We start from the raw sequence: 20,027 nt of genomic DNA, 5'->3' as shown, positions 1-20,027 counted from the left end.
TAACGTCCGGCACGACTTGTCTGCATAATAACTCAATAGGACTTCAAACAATATTTAAATAATGGAACACATTATGAAATGTGAAAAAACCAAGCTCAAAGAAAAGTTTATATCACAAGGAAATGATGCTACGCAGTAATTTGAATTTTTTTGAAAAAGTTAGACTTCCTCTTACTGCCTAAATTTTAGATCCTGTCAGGTTTTGATCCAATAAAAGGCGCCCTAGTAGCTATTTTTGTACATTAAGCCGTCCTTATAGGGACTTCTTAACATCTGAGACGACTTGTCTACATATATTTGCGGTGCTAGTATCCCAGGAAAACTTAGTTTTATTTCTTATTATTTTTAGCCATTTTGAACCATAGAAATAATGTGTTTTTCCTTTCAAACATAACAGTCTTCCCTCCTTCTCTTTTTCCTTCTAAAACCATAGGTGATTCTAATATATTGTGTATAAAGTGTATGGTAGGTACTATATACGTATGTATGAAAAGGTGTTTGACCTCCAAACCAGGCAATATCTACTACCACGACTGACTACCCAAAGAAGAAAAAAAAATGTCACAATTGAAGAAGAACCATTAAAAAATAGGAGGAAAAATATACCTAATACCTAATGATTTTCCTTTCAAGAAAAGAAAATGAAAAAATTAATTCCTTATTTTAGGTAGACTACAAATATGACGTCATATATCTCCCCCGATGCATTGTGTTTATAAAAATAAAAAATATCTAATTTCATTGCACTAACTTATGCATATGCATCTAGGATTCTATTATGTACCTAGGCCCTAGATAGACACTCCATTAAACTGCAGCTTTAATCTTCTATTTTAAAAATAACCACACAAAATTCAATGACGAAGATATATTTTATAACTCAGTCCCCCTATAAATATCCAACATTACTCACTCACTCGCTCCAAGGCAGTTTTCCACCTTATATGGGCAATTTGCAAAAGATAGTATAAGTGCAGAATAATTTATATAAAATAAATTGGTTTGAGAAGGTTTTTGGAAGAATAACGCTACATTACCCATTACCTAACATAGGTGAACTGACATAGAAGCGTGCGATTATTTCTTTGCAAAAATATAAGGGTTTAGAAATAACCATAATTATATATATATATAAACCGGCATGATCTAGACAATTTTTGAGAATAGGGTGACTATTTATGAAACTGGAATGTTGGTACTCTTACTTAGAAGAGGTTTTTTTGTAGGAGTTGTGTATGTAACGTTGTATAAATCTTGACTGAGAGACGTATTTCTACATTATTTATTAATACTGACTAAGAGTACGTAGGGAAGAAATTTTGTGGATTGACGTGCAATTTTATAAGGTTCATAGAAGGAGTAGCAACAACAGACCCGCTTCCAGGAAGCTGGTTGCAGTTGACTCGCAAAATACTCAGTAAATGAAGAATAAAAAATAACATGTCTGCTGCTCCTACTCCGGTTCATGCTAATATCATATTAATCCGCTACGAGAGAGTTCTTTTTCCTTAGGCGTACCTATGAATGGTGACTGGTGCTCTTCTACTTTACCTTAGAAGCGCGCTGGTAATATACAATATTAGTACTACATAAAACGTAGTGTGAGACTGAGGAGATGCCCATCTTCATCAAGAAAGAATAATAAAAAATTGTATCTGGAAATTCGGACCATCAACGAGGAAAATATCCATTTAGTGGAGGCAACATTCGTGTCGATAGTCAGTTATTGTCAGGCTCTTGGGATAGAAACATCTCCCGAAGAAGATTCATATTTTATCATTTCTAGACTTTGACTTTTTTCATCTTTTAAAAAAAGCAAGAAGCGGACCCAAATTAATTATATATCCTATAAAATTTTGAATCTAGCTTTATCAAAAAAAGAAGAAGAGATTTTAATTTTGAGCAGTGACCCATTTATAATAGCTTTAGTGATTATTTATATAAAATAAATGCAGAGTATAAAATAGGACAAAGACAACTATTGGTTTCAAACCATGAATATAAAGAAGAAGTCACCGATACTCTGGCTCCAACTGGCCTCAGTTTTACTTATTTTATTACTTCACATCGATTCAACTCACACACAACAACAAGGTAAGTCTAAAAGACTCTTGATATCATTATCCTACTTCTATTTCCCTTTCATCTCCCATGATTCGCTAATCCCTTGTACCAAGGTGACACCTCATACGAGTACCATGATTCTCCAAGGGTTTTTTTTTTGCAAAATGGTTATGATAAATAATTATATTTTCTGAATGAATTTTTTTGATCGTCTATGGCAAGACGGAAATATTTACATTTCAAAACTTGTTCAACCACATTCTCAATACGGATATAACATGATTTAAGAGTAGGCCCATAACCTTGGTCAAAACCAATTTGGGTAGCTTTACACGCCCAAAGTTGTGCAAGTTCTTTAAAATTGCATCACTATGAGCCATATTTATTTTATACACATGGTTCATCAAGGTGTAATTTTACACTCTTCCATGATTTTTATATATATATTTTGCATATATTCAAAAGAGGTCAATGACAAGATTGACTGAAGAAAAGATTCACACTTCAAGGATGAGTTCCATACAGTGTTTATTTAAGTACATGGCTGTAATTTACTTACTTTGATCAACCAACCATGTTGTTTTTCATTCGAGAACAGTATGTTTTTTATTTTATAAAAAAACTAATAACCGCGCCCTTGTGCTCAAAAATAGTAGTGCAGGTATTATTATTAGCATATACGGAAGAATTTTGCAAATACTCTTCCCTATTCCAAATGGTACAAATTGTATTAACAACGGTGATAACTCATTTTATACCTTCTATGTGCCCGATGGTCATTCTCAAAAACTGCATATTTTCCTTTTGGAATTCCTCAACTCCGAACAAGTTGAAAAGGGCGGGGGAAATTATGTTAATGATTGAGAGAGTTGCAATAATGACCACCTTTAAGAGGGTGGTCTTTTCAAGGGCACAAATGTGTACTTAAACAAAAAATTCACCTTCGTTTTGACCTTGTATAAAAAAATGTGTGTTCTTATTTTCTTATGAAATTGCTGCTTCCCTATTGATTGAAGGGTTACTCTCCAATCACCAGTCACCCAATAAAATTATGGGTTAGAACCAATGTTTCATGAGTAAGAAACATTAAATCTTCTAATGTATTTAATTGATGATTTTGCATTAGATATTATATGTTAATTCTTTTCTTAGGATGTTTTTGCCCTATTAATTTGCTCAAGCATATTTTGAATGAGCAAACGATCATCTCATGATGTAACCCTTTTCTAAAAAGAATTAGGTATAAGAACAAATTAAAATATTATTAAATATGATGCCTAAGTAACATATAATTGGATATTACCATGATTGGGAAGTTGGCGTATCCATCATCATTCACGAAATTACAAGTAGGTACAGGCTCATTGCATCGTGGGCGGGATTTTGACATATGTACACAAAAAATATATATATATTAAATTTAAGATGAATCAAAATAATATCTTCTCATGTAGTATCTATAAAGTAATTAGTATTATTATATTTTTGATAACGAGAAATTTTTGCTATAATTACTCTCTTGTCTACTTATTGTCCATTTTTTTGAGTTGTTCCTTGTCGAAGAATTCCCCTTAATCTTGGTCATTACGAAATGCACTTATTGCATTTATGTACATAGTTATTTAAACGAATTCCTATCCCATGATTTGGTTACCGTTGGAATTAGTCATTCTAGGTTTGGTTATCCATATATACTAGCTATAAGTAGTGGATAATATATTAGATGATGTGTATTTATCAAAGAGTAGATATTACGTTAATTTAATGTTAATGCTGATGGCATAGTCAAGCGTGAAATTAGAGTTTATTGAAATATGATTTTTAATTGAGTGCTCCGCTCCGAGAGCTTCTGTGTTTATAATATAGATTTCCCAAAAAGAATTGAATCGAAAATAGAAGATCTTCTTCTATTCTTAAAATATATTTATATAGACTGTATTTTATACATAGAGAAATTATGAAAGGATATTGGATTTTACTTTGCTATTGCTTCAAATACTTAATATATATATTCATCTTTATAGCCAAGTACATATAATTATTTCAAATACAAACATATCATACAAATGTATTCACAAATTAACATAATATATCAGGATTTAAATAAAATATTTAATGGAGAAATATTGTACTAATAGTGAGATATTATAATATGTATAAATACATTTTTTTTTATCATTTGATCAACATAATGACAGGAGACTCTATAATATGTACATACATAAATATATTCCTATTTTGCATTTCGTTTTCTACAATTGTAGATATTATTAGTTTATTTAACGAAAGTTTTATTCATATAAAGAGTGTATATTTCAAATCCTATTGATGGATAAGTACTTTTATTCATTCATCAAAAATTCATCTCTCTCCCTAAAGTCTAGTTTGTCTTAATATCAGACAGAATTAGATTATACATTCATATTTATATAGACAATAAATGAATTATGATATTTGCAAGGATCATATATTTTCTCCAATTATCCTTCATTTATCGTCCCTAATTTAACCAAAACAAAAATAATAGTTGAGATTTGATTGTTATTTTCAGATTCTATATAGATATTTGATATTCATACTTCAAATATCATTGCTTATAATTACTAGTATTAAATCATATAGCAGTCTTTGAGGAAGTTTCATCAATTCTTATTGGAAATTTGTACTTTTTTATTTAATAGAAACCCAAGATGTCAATGGTGTTTAATTATGATGCAGTTTTTGTGACTTGAGTGAAAATGATCTAGATATAAGAATGAATTATTATTTCCAAGTATCCGTATTTAAATATAAACATTAATGGGTGTGACGGGTGCAGTACACGCTATTGTTGTTGTAGACTCCCCCTAGGAGGAGATCTAATGTACCTATGAGAAGAATATGTGTTTAAAGATGAAGAAACCCTAAGTTGTTTTAATAAATATATATATTATTATCTACGTATCTCCATTTTGTTGAGCTGCTGTCAATTACCGCGAGGAAGGATGACTCGTTCATCGTATGAAATGTAATCATAATCTATGAAATTCTTTTTCCTGTCTACTTTCAATCTGATGAGAAGTAGATATTAATACAGGGATTATCAATATTTTTTCATCCAAGTAGTCCCTAACCAGATCAAAGCATTTTTAGCTTCAGTGATCTACCACTAGAAAAATACTCCATGGGGTACGTGTTTTGAGAATCACTGTATTAATATATAACTTTATAGTAGTCTCTACTCCAGATGTAGAGTTATGAGTTACATAAATTATTTATATATTGAGTACAAATGAGGAGGATTCTGTGCAATTTCTTCATCTCATAATAATCCCTTGTTTAATTATTATAACACCAAGTACACTCCGATACTATCATTTCATTTTGATCTGTTAAAATGACTTATTTATAAAATTTATTTATGTGTAGGATAACTTCTGTACTGCATTTGACTTTATAATGTGCATACTTATCAATTAGTAATTTTCATAAGATTTTAAATCAATTACAAGTACTGAACGTAAATTATTCATAAAAAAGGATTCATCGAATAGAGGGCGTTTAAGTATTGACGACCATTTTGAATTATATGAATTTGACAAATTTTATATTGTATTTTTGGGCTAAAAGGTGAATAATCCATTGAGAATGAACCTTTCCATATATTAAGAATTACAGTTAAAAAACAACAGTCATTTACTCTCCTCCGCGCCCAATTTTTATAGGTAAACCCATCTCTATAGACTCCATACAAGGAAGCTTCAATAGTCTCTTATCTTTGATTACTTTAATATCATATTATATATATATGTAATAATATCAACAAGGATCTATCGAAATTATCATAGATTGTTCCAATTATATATTTCATATTATTGTATATGCATTTTATTAATTTAAAGATGTATTAAGGAACTAATTGATGGATCTTTTATGATCCTGATAGAAAATAATCAACTTGTTATGTGTATGCAAATGAACAAATAGAATTGTACTTTGGATTTGGCATACAAGAAACATAAAATAGGTTATGTTAAAAAATTAACAGATCCATACTTTTTTTATGTATTTACTGCAATAACAATTCTGATTTTTTTATAATTTTAGCATATTCCATATTTTTCTCCGTGTTGTAGTCGTCAAATATTATATATTTGTACATAATATATCAGTTATAGCTTGAGGCTCTCTTCGTAATACAGAGTTTCACATGATGTACCTAGTCCATAGTTCTAGAAAGAAAGAAAAATTTGCGACGACACATGTATCGTGACTTGCATTTTTGTATGAGTACAGTAATATTCAGCTTCTTTTATTGGTCTTTCCTCAGAAACACTTGCTTAAAATGAAGTTGAAAAACAAGTAGACAGAGACATGATGATGAGCTTTTTTTTTTTGTTTTTCTCGTTTTTTTTTTGTTTTTTTTATATACCTACAAACATACATAATATGGAGCTTATATATATACCTCAATAATACAAAAAAAGCACCCAGAACTCTGACAAGTACATAAATGAATCATACTGTCAGCTTATAGCCATTTATAGGTATTAATTTCTATTTTTTGACATAATATGAAGATATTATGCTAATTGCACGCATAGTCAATGCGTGCAATTAATTAGCAATTTATTAAGGTAAAGAATGATTTAGTAGAGTGTTTATTTGTCTGTGTATGTAACCGTTTTTTGTTAGATATATATTATGTAAAAATTGATGATATTTTTTTATTTGAACAATCCTTTAATTCACAACATTCAATTATACATATATATGTTGTGAACAAGTTATGATTCTGTACAAATTGTAACTTGTGTAAGGAAATTGTACAAGTAGCAATCATAAAATCAGATAACTAATTTTAATTGAAGGATTTACTGTACTTTGGATGAATATAATTCAATAATTGAATTTTTCAATGAATGATCAGCATATTAGTGGTTTAAACTTAGATTATTTGATTGCAAACTACTAAAATATAAGTATTCTATGCTACAGTATAAAGCTCAAATGCCCTCAGTTTTATTACTCTTAAATACATAATAACCATGTAATTTTAATAGAACAAAATGAAATGATAATATCAATTAATAATCGGTGATTAGAATGACCAAATTTGTAATTAAATACGGGATTTTAAGATAAAGAAATTGCAACTTCTATGTACAACAACATATATATTATAATAGTAGAAAGGTTGCGTGAGAACATTGCTAATATTTTTAGTGAATAATCTTAAGGGGAATTTGAAGGAGGGTCAGGGTACCCGGATACTTAAGATTGATTATATGAATATGTATATTTTTATATACGTAGTATGTAATAAATCAAATTTGCCTCTCCCCCTCTGGAACAAATTTCAAACTCCACCTTTGGGCATATTTGGGCGTCCGTAGCTTTTTATTTGGTGGGGGGCTTAATTAAAAAAAATGAATTTGACCAAATTATCTTTATTTTTTTGAATTCTTTTTTCAATGTTTTGCCATTTTTTTTTTTTTTTTTGCAAACCTATAATTTTAGGGTGGTAACGACATAGATCCCTCGATTTTTTGGAGGTACTCAACCCCTTCAACCTTGTGGACACCCCTGGTGGTATAATAATTCCAATTTACCTAGTATCCAGGCCCATGGCTACGAGGGAGTATAGGCTGACTAAAATCTTGATCCCAAATTTGTCGAAAGGCAGAGTTTTTTTTTGTCAAAAATTAAAAGTATATCGTCAAGAATTTTTTTAATTTTTTTTTGTCACAATTTGAAATTGATAATTTTCATTAAAAATATGCAATTTTTAAATTTGTCTTTCCGAAATAAAGGGATTGAAAAAAATATGGCTTGAAAAAATATTATATTAAACAATTTTTGTCAAAAAGACCGCCTTAAAAGGAAAATCCTAGTAATGGCCCTAGTAATATTTTAACTGCATTTTTCTGTAGCCTAAAACATGTCATTTATCTTATGTTTTTTCTTAGAGATAACATGTTTTTTTTACAAAAAGGGGATTATAATAATAATATCTATGATTCATAGACGAAGGGACTTATTCTTAAGAATTGCATTTGCTAGGCAACTGATATTTTATCTCCTACTATGTAATATGGAGGTGGTATGTTTCCATGAACAAAGAAGGGGAGTGTGTGATTGAATATAAGTATGTACTATAGGCACCTACTACTTAAAAAAAACATGTTACTTACTACTATAAATATGTTGCCATAAGCTTGGGCAAGATACTTAAATTCCCTATCATGTTTAAGTCCACATAATATGCAGAAAACAGTAGTTGATAGCTCGAGCCCTATGGTTCTCGTACATTAGTAGCAAAATATATTCACACCTAAGGGGTACATGTTGTTTCTTCGAACTGAAATTGAGTCTCAATTCAGTTATAGTTGCCTAGCCAGTGTAAAACTTGTTTTATTGTGACTACACGTGTTCAAAATTTCATTTAGTTTTTATTCTATAAATTCCAATAGTTGACTTAAAGACTAAAAGAAGTAATGAACTACTGTACAAATTAAAGAAGAGTATTGATTAGAGATGTTAAATTATTCGGGGAAAATGTAAAATTCGAATATCGTACATTTTCAAGTATTGTTGACGGATAATCGAATCATTTTGAATCCTCGTTTAAACTTAGAAACCCCATTATTTGAATATTATTTAGGATTTGATTCACATCTCTAGTATTGATATTAGAAGGAACAATGCTTTGAAGCAAGCTAACTTTCGGTATAAATCTCCCAATTTACAAAGTTAGTTATAATTAGAGTTATGAAAAACATATCTCGAACTGATCCGCTAAAGTGCGAGCTATGATGCCATTGGTACAGTTGTGGCCTGGCAGATTCATATTTCAATGGACGGTAATTGTTTTTTTTTTTGCAAGAGATATAACAAATAAGACGACATTTTTTACTTAATTTTAAATAAAAGACCAAAAACATATCTTCTACTTAAAATAAAAACATGATTAAAAATACTTTTTATTAAAAGAAAATAGGATCAAAAGTATTCCATTAAAAAATAAATATAGTAAGTGGCGGTAACCATACAGAAAGAAATATATAGAGAGGTGATGAGGGTTTTTACTTCGCCACTTGGCTTAGTTTGGCAGAGGGAGATTAAATACTCTGATTTTGATAAAACTTTAATGCTGCTGCTGCGTTTTGTCGTCTACTAGTAGTTATTATGTTAAAATCAGGAGGAAAAAATCAGCCTGTGAAATTTTTGGCTGTTTCAGCAAAACTTAATAGCTGAAGGACATGGAAGAGTTGTTGTTTTTTTCCATACTTTGTCATTTTTATATTTATATTTATTTCTCTATGGTGACAACATTTACCCAAGTTGATTGCTGGGATTGAGTGTGAAATAGAATGTACTCATATAAAGTATGAACATATAGTCCAAATTAACTTTGGCTATTAAAAGAGCATTGAAAAGTCTTAATAATTAGTTTTTGTGATTTTGCAGTATCGTGTATATAATATATATATATTCCTATGCATGAAATGATTTGTGGTATCTGTGACCATCTGGTTCTCGTTAGTGTATTTATGTAAGAATTTGCACATACAACAATTGTCTTTTTCTTTATGTATAAATACATTGGAATTTATATTATCCAGCACAATAATGTTGTACTAAGGAAATGACTTTTGACTATTTTTGTATGTATTTCTCCTTTGCTGCTTGACTAATAATTAACATTGTGTTAGAAAATATTTCTCTATTCGATTTGCTTTAGTTAAAAAAAATATATAAATAAATATAAAATCTACACAATAATTACTTCTTTTTTTTCTCGTTTCACTTGACTTGATTCCGCCTCAAGAAATATTTGCTTTTTTTCTTTCAATTGAAGTATGTAGATATGCTTAGCTATGTTACAAATATAATTATCGTTTATTTATACTTTGATATGATAATTTTTGCGGAGGAATTTCAAGAGAAAGTTATTCTCTGTTGCCGTCTCTTGTTAGTAGATTATCATTCGTTTGATTTAATGCATCAGTTTCTTTGACATTTAAAAGAAAAAGAGACTACGAACTATTAATGAGTCTAATGGGATAGTCTAATGCAGGGCTCGACAACCACGCTTGACTGTGGCTACTGAAAAACCAGTCGGCTAGTGTAGGGTGCTGTGTATCTTGGCCGTACCTTAAATACAACATATACACATGCATTTTTGGTTCAAATCATAAGTAAGTTATCTTGTGTCAACGTCTCATTTACTGAATAGACATTCAAAACAAATATTATGGGTGATTTTTAATTAAAATATATATTCCTTTCTTTTTGTACTTTCAAAACTAACCTAATTTTAAAATCAAAGTACCTCCATACTAGTCTAAAAATCATACAATATTTGTGGTATTCTGGCCTAATAAATTTTTTACGTAGTTAGTAAAACAAATTTACTACCTCTGTTAGCTAGTGGTTAATTGTAAGGACCGTCGAGGCCTGTCAACGTGATGATTATATATCCGCTAAATCTTCTAAACCTAAACATCTGTATTCCTCTATTCATTGATAAAAAAATAAAAGAGAGTTTATATGTATGCTTTTTTTTTTTGGTACGTTACTTTGGAAACGAGTTTTTTTACTATGTTTCTATCTCGCACTCTTCTCAAGGACAACCAATACCTGTACTGTTGCTAATAATAGATTAACACGATGTTATTTTTGCACAAGTGACCGGTCAATGTATGTTTCCAAAGAGGCTGCTACATCTTCAAACCCATTTTTAGTGCTTTTGATTGTTGTCGATTTGTTAAGATTCATCTTCTTCTTTTTCTTCCTGATAACCATTCAAGAGGAAGAGAAGAAGAAGGAATCATTCTATGTTCTTCTTCTCAGTTCAATGACCCTGTAAAATAAAATTTACAAAACAATAGTAAGAAATTCTATAAAGATTTTTGATGTATTAGACGAAGTACGTAAGGACAGAAGCAACTATTTGCTTAAGGAATGGTCTTCCTCTTCAAGATGATTGTGTTTTGTTGTCCTTGTTGTTTCTCCATTGTCTTATTCAACAACAGGAAGTTAATGAATATAGTCTTAGAAATCATTTGTTTTTTTTATTACATTCCGATTACCCTTTTTTTCATATTTGCGTGTTTTGAATTATGTATTCTGCTGGAAGAATAATATTTATTATGCATAGATTGACTGATTGATGTGTTTGTTTTATTATCTAAATGTATGATATGTCTCCTTCATTACCAAATAAAGACATTCTGCAGGCTTTACTAAAGAAAGAAAAAATTAAACTCATCATACGTTTAATTAGCTCAAGTCATTGCACTTTGTGAATGTAAAGTTCATTAATTCTTAGTTCCACTTGACTAATTATGAATATATGTATGTTGGAGTATTTTAGATGTGTTTTGTGGAATAAATATATGTAGGTACTCACAAAACCATGGACAATAATAATTATTATTATTATCAAAAATTAATAAAAATGATTATTTGTGTTTCCATCTCCGGATTTCCGTTGAATTATGTAATTAAATACATATTTATTTAGCATCTATTTGTTTGTGCCTCTTTATGTGTTGAGAGCAAGTTTATTCACAACAAGGGGGGGGACTCTTGGTATGATTAATCATTGGGTGTTGAGTCAATATTGACTCAAAGAAAAGTATATTTATGATGTAATAATAAATTCATTTGTATCAATTAATTATATTATTTTTAAATTTTCTTTAAGAATGCTGCTCTGGTTTAAAAGTGTCATCCAATGGGCTATCTACGCGCTTTCAAAGCTCACGCCTAGGGATCTATCACCAAGTAGGAACTCTTAGCAGCCGCCCCATCTACAAAAATGAACAACGAAACGAATATTTATTCTATTTGACAACAAGATCCAGAGGATTATGGATGATTGGTCCAAATCCTGGAAGTTTTAATGGAGGTATCGCCAATAGAGCAGATCATCCCTGCATTGAAAATATTCCAACGGGTTCATGGAAATATGCTGACGGCTCTGGATGGAAAAAGGATTCAGAGCTCAGTTTTGAATGTTATTCTGATGTTACAGGTAAGAAAATAACAGCGTTTCTCTGCATATTTGGCCCTTTATACATGTATTTGAATATATAGTACGTCAACGTAAAAGTAATCTTAACCAAAAAGGAGAAAACCCCAATATATTTTGTTTTACTTCATACATCCCAAATTTTCATAGACACTTTTAAGTCAATTATAGGCTTTATAATCAAATTTGTAGGATGAGTTTTGATACACAAGAATTTTAGCTATACCTAATAAGGAGTCTTATATGGCCCAATATGGCCCCTTTCAAATAAATTATATCAACTTCTCATTCTGTTATTGAGACAATTAATTTTGACGACGTTAAGTGCAATTTACGAAGCACCCAAATAGTGAATAAGAATAATTTGTAGATAGAAATTGAGGGTGATTCGGATGAGAATACAAATGTAATCCAGATTCAATTTTGAGAAAAATCCTTCTAGCTTCCTTATGTGACGACGGGTCACATATTAAAAAATGCAAAGATCATTATTATATTTCACTATCTGATGACCTATTTTTAAAAATTATGGTCAACTGGCGTGCGTGCGAAAATTTTTTGGGAAGACTTCTCCACAACAAAAACGTTTTCCCTTTTTATGAGTTTCTTTTCTAATTCACTAAAAATTTCTCTTATTGGGCCTACAAAATACCTAACGGTACTTCTTTTTATTATTACTACTATTAGGTACCTCCTCTTTGTGTTGCTCGTCCTTTCAATGAACAAGAAAAAGTGAAACTATTTCTTTTTCATTTTATCTAAGTAAAAGATGAATCATAATAAGAGATCAGATTTCCCCTTCATCTCTGCAAATTCATTTTGAAATATAATTTGTCCGCCCTATATTTTCAATCAAATTCATGGGATTCAGCATCTATTAATAATGATCAAATTATTTTTTGCCGAATGTCTCTGTAGATTTTGATTGAATATATCTAATTAAGATATTCGAATCATCCTTTCTTTTATATCATGCTTCATGCTTTTAAGGAATGTCTTAATAACATAATATGTTGTCTTTTTATTTCTTTAAAATAACTTTTCTTGCTTACTTAGTTATTTCCGAATAATTTAGTTTGAAGCAGATGTTTTTCCAATTTATTTTAATACAAGTCCTTCATGTTTTTGCTAATTCAATGCTACATTTTCTTGTAAAATCAAATATTCGTAAAAAAGGAAAAAAACCTTAAGACTACGGTAACAATAAATTATTGAAGGAATGAATAAGCGTATTCAATTTCATCCATTAACATTGTATACATATATATTATGTATGTACGAAGATATTATTTATAATAATACATTTGATCATCTCAATTTAACAAATTAAACCAAATGAAGTGTCCTTCAATTGGAAACAATCGATTTATTCCTTGTAATTATTTATTATTTTTGCTTCTTTTCTACTAAATACATAATTAACTCCTTAAATATCTATATTATAGATGTGAGGCCATCAAATTATGTAAAAAGTTAAGGACTTTTGAAAATAAAAAAACACAGCAAACATCTTTATTCATATATCGCATCTGAGCCATTATTGTACCTATAATTAGTTAATTTTTTTTTAAAAAAACGTTGGATGGGAGCCGGAGCGAGATCTGTCCAGATCGAAGTTCAAATGTATTGTTTAAAATTGTAGCAGTCTCACACCAGCCTAGAATTTCCTGATCAAACCCCAATATATAACTAGTGTTATGTCAGTCCTTATCTATTCGGTCCAGTCCAGTCTTTGGGCTGGTCCTATCAGTTCTTGGAATCGGTCCTTAAGACTGTAAGTAATATAACTGATTTAAAAAAATAAGAAATAAAGTTGAGGGTCCTCATCAAGTTTTAGGACTTATATGCAGGAATGAACTGGACGGAAATGCAGTCTCGAGTCTTAAATGAGGTCTGACACAGTACTAAATATATATAGTTACTTTATGAGTCAGAATCAAGTCTATAAATCATAAGTACAATTCTGAAGTAGCAGTTTAAATAGATTTAAGCGAGACACAATTATTAAGTGTCCGGGTCTGCTATATAATAATAGCCCTCGGGATTAACATTTAACTTTTTGAACATATTTAAACAGAAGGGGGGAGTTAATGATCTGACATAAAAAAGAATATATTGATATATTTATTGTTCTGTCATTCCATATTTAAGACTGAAGTATGCAGTCCCGTTCAGTTCAGTTCTACAACTTATTTAGTATTACTGATAGTCCTAAGACATTTTCCCGAGGCTGGACTGGACTGACACAACACTACATATACCTACATCGTTACTTATACCTATGTATGTAGGTATATTTTAAAAGTATTACTTGAATGCAACATCGATATGTTTATCAAATTACGTAGTAATTATCTATTTCCTGCAAATTAGGCAATTTTAATCAATGGCTAAGCAAATTTGTTGTGATTAATCATTAGATTAGTATATTTATCATGAAGATCGGGAGAGTTCTATAACCTCATCTTCTTTTTCTTCAATAAATGTACTACAGTATTAAATATGTCCTGTTTACAGAATGCTTATACTCCGATGATTCCGTATTGGAAGGCGGTGACCTGTATCCAAATAGTGTTAGTTTTGTATCCGGTACATTTGAATGTATTCGATTGTGTTCATCCACTCCACGTTGTCGCTATTGGTCTGTTGATAAGCTGATGAATGAAACTAGACATGTTTGTACTTTAAAGGCATGGAAAGGAGAACTGATTCCTAAGAAGGGTTATGTCTCAGGGTCTTTGCCCAAAGCCTGTCGTAAGTATTTATTACCACTTGTTGTATTTAGAAAAAAAGTAAAATATCACTTATTATTAATAGATGAGTCAGCTGAACCATCTACTCAAATCACTCCCTCAAGTAACAACAGAGTTTCTGCTTCAGGTAACGTAAATTTAACATACATAAAATTCATATGCCAAAAATTGGGGTTTAAATCTAAAATGTTGTCATTTTCTTTGAAGACGATAATGCGTGTGTTTACCGTAATTTGGAATTCGAAGGAGGAGATTTGAGACTTTTACAAAATATTAGTTCATTCAGTGAATGTCGTGGAAAGTGTTCAGAATACATTGAGTGCTCGTTGTTTTCTCATCATATTCTTAGAAGAGAATGTAGACTTAAGTCAAATCAAGTATCTGTGAGAAGGAACTTAAGAGTATCATCTGGTGCATCCATCAAAACTTGCAGTAATTAATGTGTAACTTTGTGTTTCATTAGTCCTACTATATGTGTATATATTATTTTCAGAGCAAGTCTTGTCTTTGAAAAAACGCAAACAATTTTTTGGAAGGTCTAAATCTGAATTTAAAAAGTACGAAGACAATGAAATTAACGGTCAATTTAGAATTACAAGTGAGAAATGGAACCCTGAACTTGAGAATCAGGAATCTCAAAGTTTTCAAGAAATGTCATCCACTATTAAAGATAGTCTTTTAGAAATGATTATGGAAGATTCAGATATCAGGGATAAAGCCAAGTTTGACATAACTATTGTAGGATTTAGGTGAGGGAAAGCATAATTGAATTATAGTTCTGAATTAAATATTAATTTGATATCTTATTTTTCAGTCCTGGAAGTGTTATTTGTAATTTTAGAATTAATTATATTTTGAAAGAAGCTTATGTAGCAATTCCTTTTATTATCAAGCCAAAGAATGTTACTAATGCACTTTTAGATAAATTTAAATTCCAAAGAGGAATTTTATTCCAAAGATTTGTGATCGCATCTGGATCCTTCAAGGCCTCAAGTAAGTGATAATTTAAGTTGTTTTTGTTTTTGGATATGTGCTCATGAAACTTTTTTTGTAGGCCCTGTTGATCATTGTGATGCAATGGGATGCTCACACAAATGTACATATGATTATGCTCTTCAAGATTATAGATGCATATGCCCACCTGGATTGTATTTAGATGGAGATGATAAGAACTGCGTTGAAGAAAGCTTGACTACAACTACAACACCAAGCAATCTTCCTTCAGATGATTCAGAATTGCCTGAGAATTGCTTACTTAGTCCATGGACGCGTTGGTCCAGATGCTCTGCGACGTGTGGTCCTTCTACTAGATCAAGAGCAAGAGTTGTTATTTTACCATCCAAGAACGGAGGTTCCTGCGATGGCGATTTAAGAGAAGAAAAATCATGTAATCTCCCTGCTTGTCCTGGTGCTGAGAATGAAGTTGTTGAAGAGAACAATGAAGATGATATCGATGATTCGGAAATCGTTACTAGGCCTACCATTGATGTATCTAGTAAAAGGGTACAAAATAAAGAAATTGAAAACGCTGAGTCAATTGACTTTGAGAAACTCAAGGAGCTAGCCCCTACCATAAAGTCTTATGTTATCAATAAGGGCATACCATACTTTTACATCAACAACAAAATGTATTACATACCCCTTGGTACTACAAAAGTTCTTCAACCTTTGGAAAAGAATAGTAATATCTATACAATTCAATACACTCACCCCGATGGATTGCAGGAGCAATTCGAATTGACCAATATCGAATCTCCAGCTCCAACTCCTACATCTTTTAAACTTGTTGACCCTAAGGTTATTTCACTTCCTGAATTAATAAAAAATTTGGACAAAGTATCAAATTATTACACTATCACTGAAAGAGTCTATTTTATTATAAACGGAATTCCAAATAGAATTGGTGAAGGTAGAACTGATATTGTTCAAGATGAGGTCTCTGGTATTCCTCAAATTAAATATACTTATCCAGAAGGTCGAATGTCATTCATCAGACTTAATCAATTCGCTTCCAATGCTGATAATTCGAATGAAAAAGTCAAAAACGAACCTGTTAATGTTAATGTTGGAGAATTTCAAAAACTATTGAGTGATATTGAGTTTTATCATCTGGTTGATGGTGCGCCATATTTTATGATCAATGGAAGACCTTACGCTATTTCACCTGGTAAGACTGAAATCGTCCCTAGCTCTGAAAGTGGTGTCTATATCATTAGGCATTTTAAGCCTGATAATAGCGTTTATGAAATCAAAATCAAAAATGATATTCCTCTACCAACTGTTAGTCAATTACCTACAATTCATAATCTTTCTCAAAATAATCCAGAAATAGTAGATATTTACGAATTAGAAAAGCTCATTCCAGAGGTCAGCGGGTTTTATTTTATTGGAAGCAGTCCATATTTTTTTGTTAGGGGAAAACCATATAAGGTAGAACCAGGCAAGATAGAGATTGTATATGGCCCAAAAGGTTTACCAACTCAAGTTAAAAACATATTACCTGATGGCACTATCTACTCTATTGATTTGGGATCTCATTCTATATCTCCAATTACAACTCAGACAACTGTTACACCAAGGCTGGAAGATGATTCATCCTCAACTAGTCTTCCAAATCAAGAAGACGTATCCGTCTTATCCCAAAAAGTCCCTGAAAAAATAACAATTCAAGAATTGGAACAACTGTTACCAAATATATCAGCATATTTTGAAATCAATTCTGAACCTAGATTTGTGATTCATAATACTCCTTATGTGGTCTCTCCAGGGATGACTAAAGTTATACCTGGAGATAAAAGCTCTTCTCCTACCATTTCTTATACTTACCCTAATGGAACAATTTACGATATTAAACTCGGAGGTAGCTCAGTATCTTCAGGAAGCCCTTCAGGGACATATCCAACTGATTCTTATGAATCAATATCCATTGAGGAATTGGAGAAACTTATTCCACAAATGTCTGCTTACTATATCAAAGATGGTACTCCATATTTTGTAATTTATGGAAAATCTTATAGAATAGAACCAGGAAAATCGGAAATCATTCAAGATGAAAATAGTTCGGGTCTCACTATCAAATATACATTTCCTAATGCTACTGTTTACGAGATCAAACTTGGAAGCTCAGAAGTAGGTTCAACACCTTCACCTTTAGTTCCCTCTATTCTTGATGAAGATAAAACTAAAGAAATAACAATTGAGGAGCTTGAAAAGAGTATATCGGACGTTTCAGGTTATTTTATTAAAAATGGAGTAACATATTTTGTTATTGACGGCGAAGCTCTTGTGATCAAACCTGGGAGTACATCAATTTCAAAAGGTGATGACGATAGTTCCCTTATTATTAGGCATGTGTATCCCAATGATACAATTTACGAAGTAAGTATAGAGAACTCAGAAGCTTCTCATACAAGCGTTCCTCATGAAATCATAACTAATGAACCAATTGGAGATAACAGAGTACAGAGTATTGGAATCAAAGAGCTTGAGAAACTAATACCTCAAATTACGGGATATTATATCTTAAATGGTGTACCATATTTTATTATCAATGGAAAGCCACATAAAGTTAAAGACGGTAACACCGAAGTACTCCCAGAAGAAAATGGATCATCCTTAATAATAAGGCATATTGATCAAGATAACAATACTTACGAAATATACTTGGGAATGAAGCCAAAGGTTGAGTACCAACCTTCCTTAGACAAGGGGTCACCTATTTCGACAGAAAAAGTGACTGAGGATCCATCTTTAGAGTATGGTGAACCTCAAATAATAACATTTGAAGAGCTCAGAAATTTACTACCAAAATTCTCTGGTTACTTTGTCAAAGAAGGTGTAACCTTTTTTATTATTGCAGGCAAAACATATAAAGTAGAACCTGGTTTGATTGAAGTTATCCCTGACGATAAAAATTCTGTTATTTTTGTGAAATATACTCACCCTGATGGCAATAAATCTGAAATACAATTGGCTACACATTCTGCTGATAGAGAGCCTACTTCCATCGCTATTAAAGATTTCGAGAATTTATTAGCAAATCTATCTGGATATTATGTTAAAAATGGTGCTCCTTATTTTGTAATTAATGAGGAACCATACACAATTAATGGTGGAGTAACAGAGATCATATCAGATCAACCTAATTCACCACTAACAATTCGACATACCTTTCCAAATGGAACAATTTATGATATTGAAGTGGGAATAAGCTCAACAGAATTATCTTCTGGATCTCCTCATAGTCCTAGAGAAGAGCCTGTTGTTATTACAGTTGATGAGCTGAAGAATCTTATCCCAAAAGTTACTGGATACTACGTACAAGATGGAGTGACTTACTTTATGATAAACGATAAACCACATAAGGTTCAACCAGGCAAAACTAATATTAAGAAAAGTGAAGAAGATGGGGCATTAATTATACAACATGAAAATGCTAATGGGACTTTGGAAGAAATCAAATTAAGCAAGGAACCTGATCAAGTAAAAGAAGTAACAATCACTGAACTTAAGGATTTAATTCCCAAGTTAACTGGTTACTATAATAAGAACGATGTGCCATATTTTATTATCAATGATATGACTTACATCGTTAAGCCTGGAAAAACACAAGTTACCCAAAATGACGATGGTTCATCTTTTGTTGTAAAAAACATAAGTCCTGAAGGGTTGGTAACAGAAATTAATTTAGGGAAGCCAGTACAACAACAAGAATCTCCAACTACATTAGAAAATGAAAAAACCCCAGAAATTAGCATAGATGACTTAGAAAAAAATATTGAAAATGTTACGGGATATTACATCAGAAACGGGGTTCCATACTTTATATTGAATGACAACCCCTATAGAATTACTCCTGGAAAAACAGAGATAGTAGAAAATAAAGACAACTCGAGTACGCCACTTTTAATAAGGCATGAAAGGCCGGATGGATCAATCAAAGAGATTGAAATTCAACGTAACCCTAGTGATGGATCTCAAACTTTTGAAGAAGTTCAACCAATTTCGTTTGATGATTTCGAAAAAAAATATAAATGAAGTTACAGGATACTACTCCAAAAATAAAGAGCCTTACTTTATTATAGGAGGTAAAACTCATAAAATTACACCAGGAAAAACACAGTATAAGCAAAATGAAGATACTGATACCATTAAAATTGAGCATCAATTTCCAGATGGAACAAAAAAAGAAA

The 20,027-nt window shown here is 31.1% G+C and overlaps 1 protein-coding gene across 1 annotated transcript; it reads left to right on the top strand.

Moving 5' to 3' along the window:
* The first annotated feature begins 1,537 nt into the window (after positions 1 to 1,537).
* Positions 1,538 to 19,952, top strand: LOC121131816 (uncharacterized). The gene is made up of 8 exons (XM_040727206.2): positions 1,538 to 2,094; positions 11,756 to 12,085; positions 14,600 to 14,836; positions 14,900 to 14,962; positions 15,043 to 15,267; positions 15,329 to 15,584; positions 15,650 to 15,828; positions 15,890 to 19,952. Exons 1-8 carry the CDS (start codon positions 1,995 to 1,997, stop codon positions 19,870 to 19,872), a joined length of 5,373 nt encoding a protein of 1,790 aa, XP_040583140.1. The 5' UTR covers positions 1,538 to 1,994; the 3' UTR covers positions 19,873 to 19,952.
* Positions 19,953 to 20,027: the final 75 nt, after the last annotated feature.

The sequence above is a fragment of the Lepeophtheirus salmonis genome, chromosome 1, assembly GCF_016086655.4.
Source record: "Lepeophtheirus salmonis chromosome 1, UVic_Lsal_1.4, whole genome shotgun sequence".
Taxonomy (NCBI): Eukaryota; Metazoa; Arthropoda; class Copepoda; order Siphonostomatoida; family Caligidae; genus Lepeophtheirus; species Lepeophtheirus salmonis.
Note: the sequence above shows the minus strand (reverse complement) of the source record. Positions and strands in the feature narration are given on the sequence as shown.

What these genes read in the sequence shown, in the direction of transcription:
- LOC121131816 (XM_040727206.2), top strand. Translation starts at nt 1,995, where the DNA reads ATGAATATAAAGAAGAAGTCACCGATACTCTGGCTCCAACTGGCCTCA. An exon ending in CAACAGAGTTTCTGCTTCAG is followed by an intron (nt 14,963 to 15,042) that starts GTAACGTAAATT and finishes TTTTCTTTGAAG; the next exon opens with ACGATAATGCGTGTGTTTAC. An exon ending in TGGATCCTTCAAGGCCTCAA is followed by an intron (nt 15,829 to 15,889) that starts GTAAGTGATAAT and finishes CTTTTTTTGTAG; the next exon opens with GCCCTGTTGATCATTGTGAT.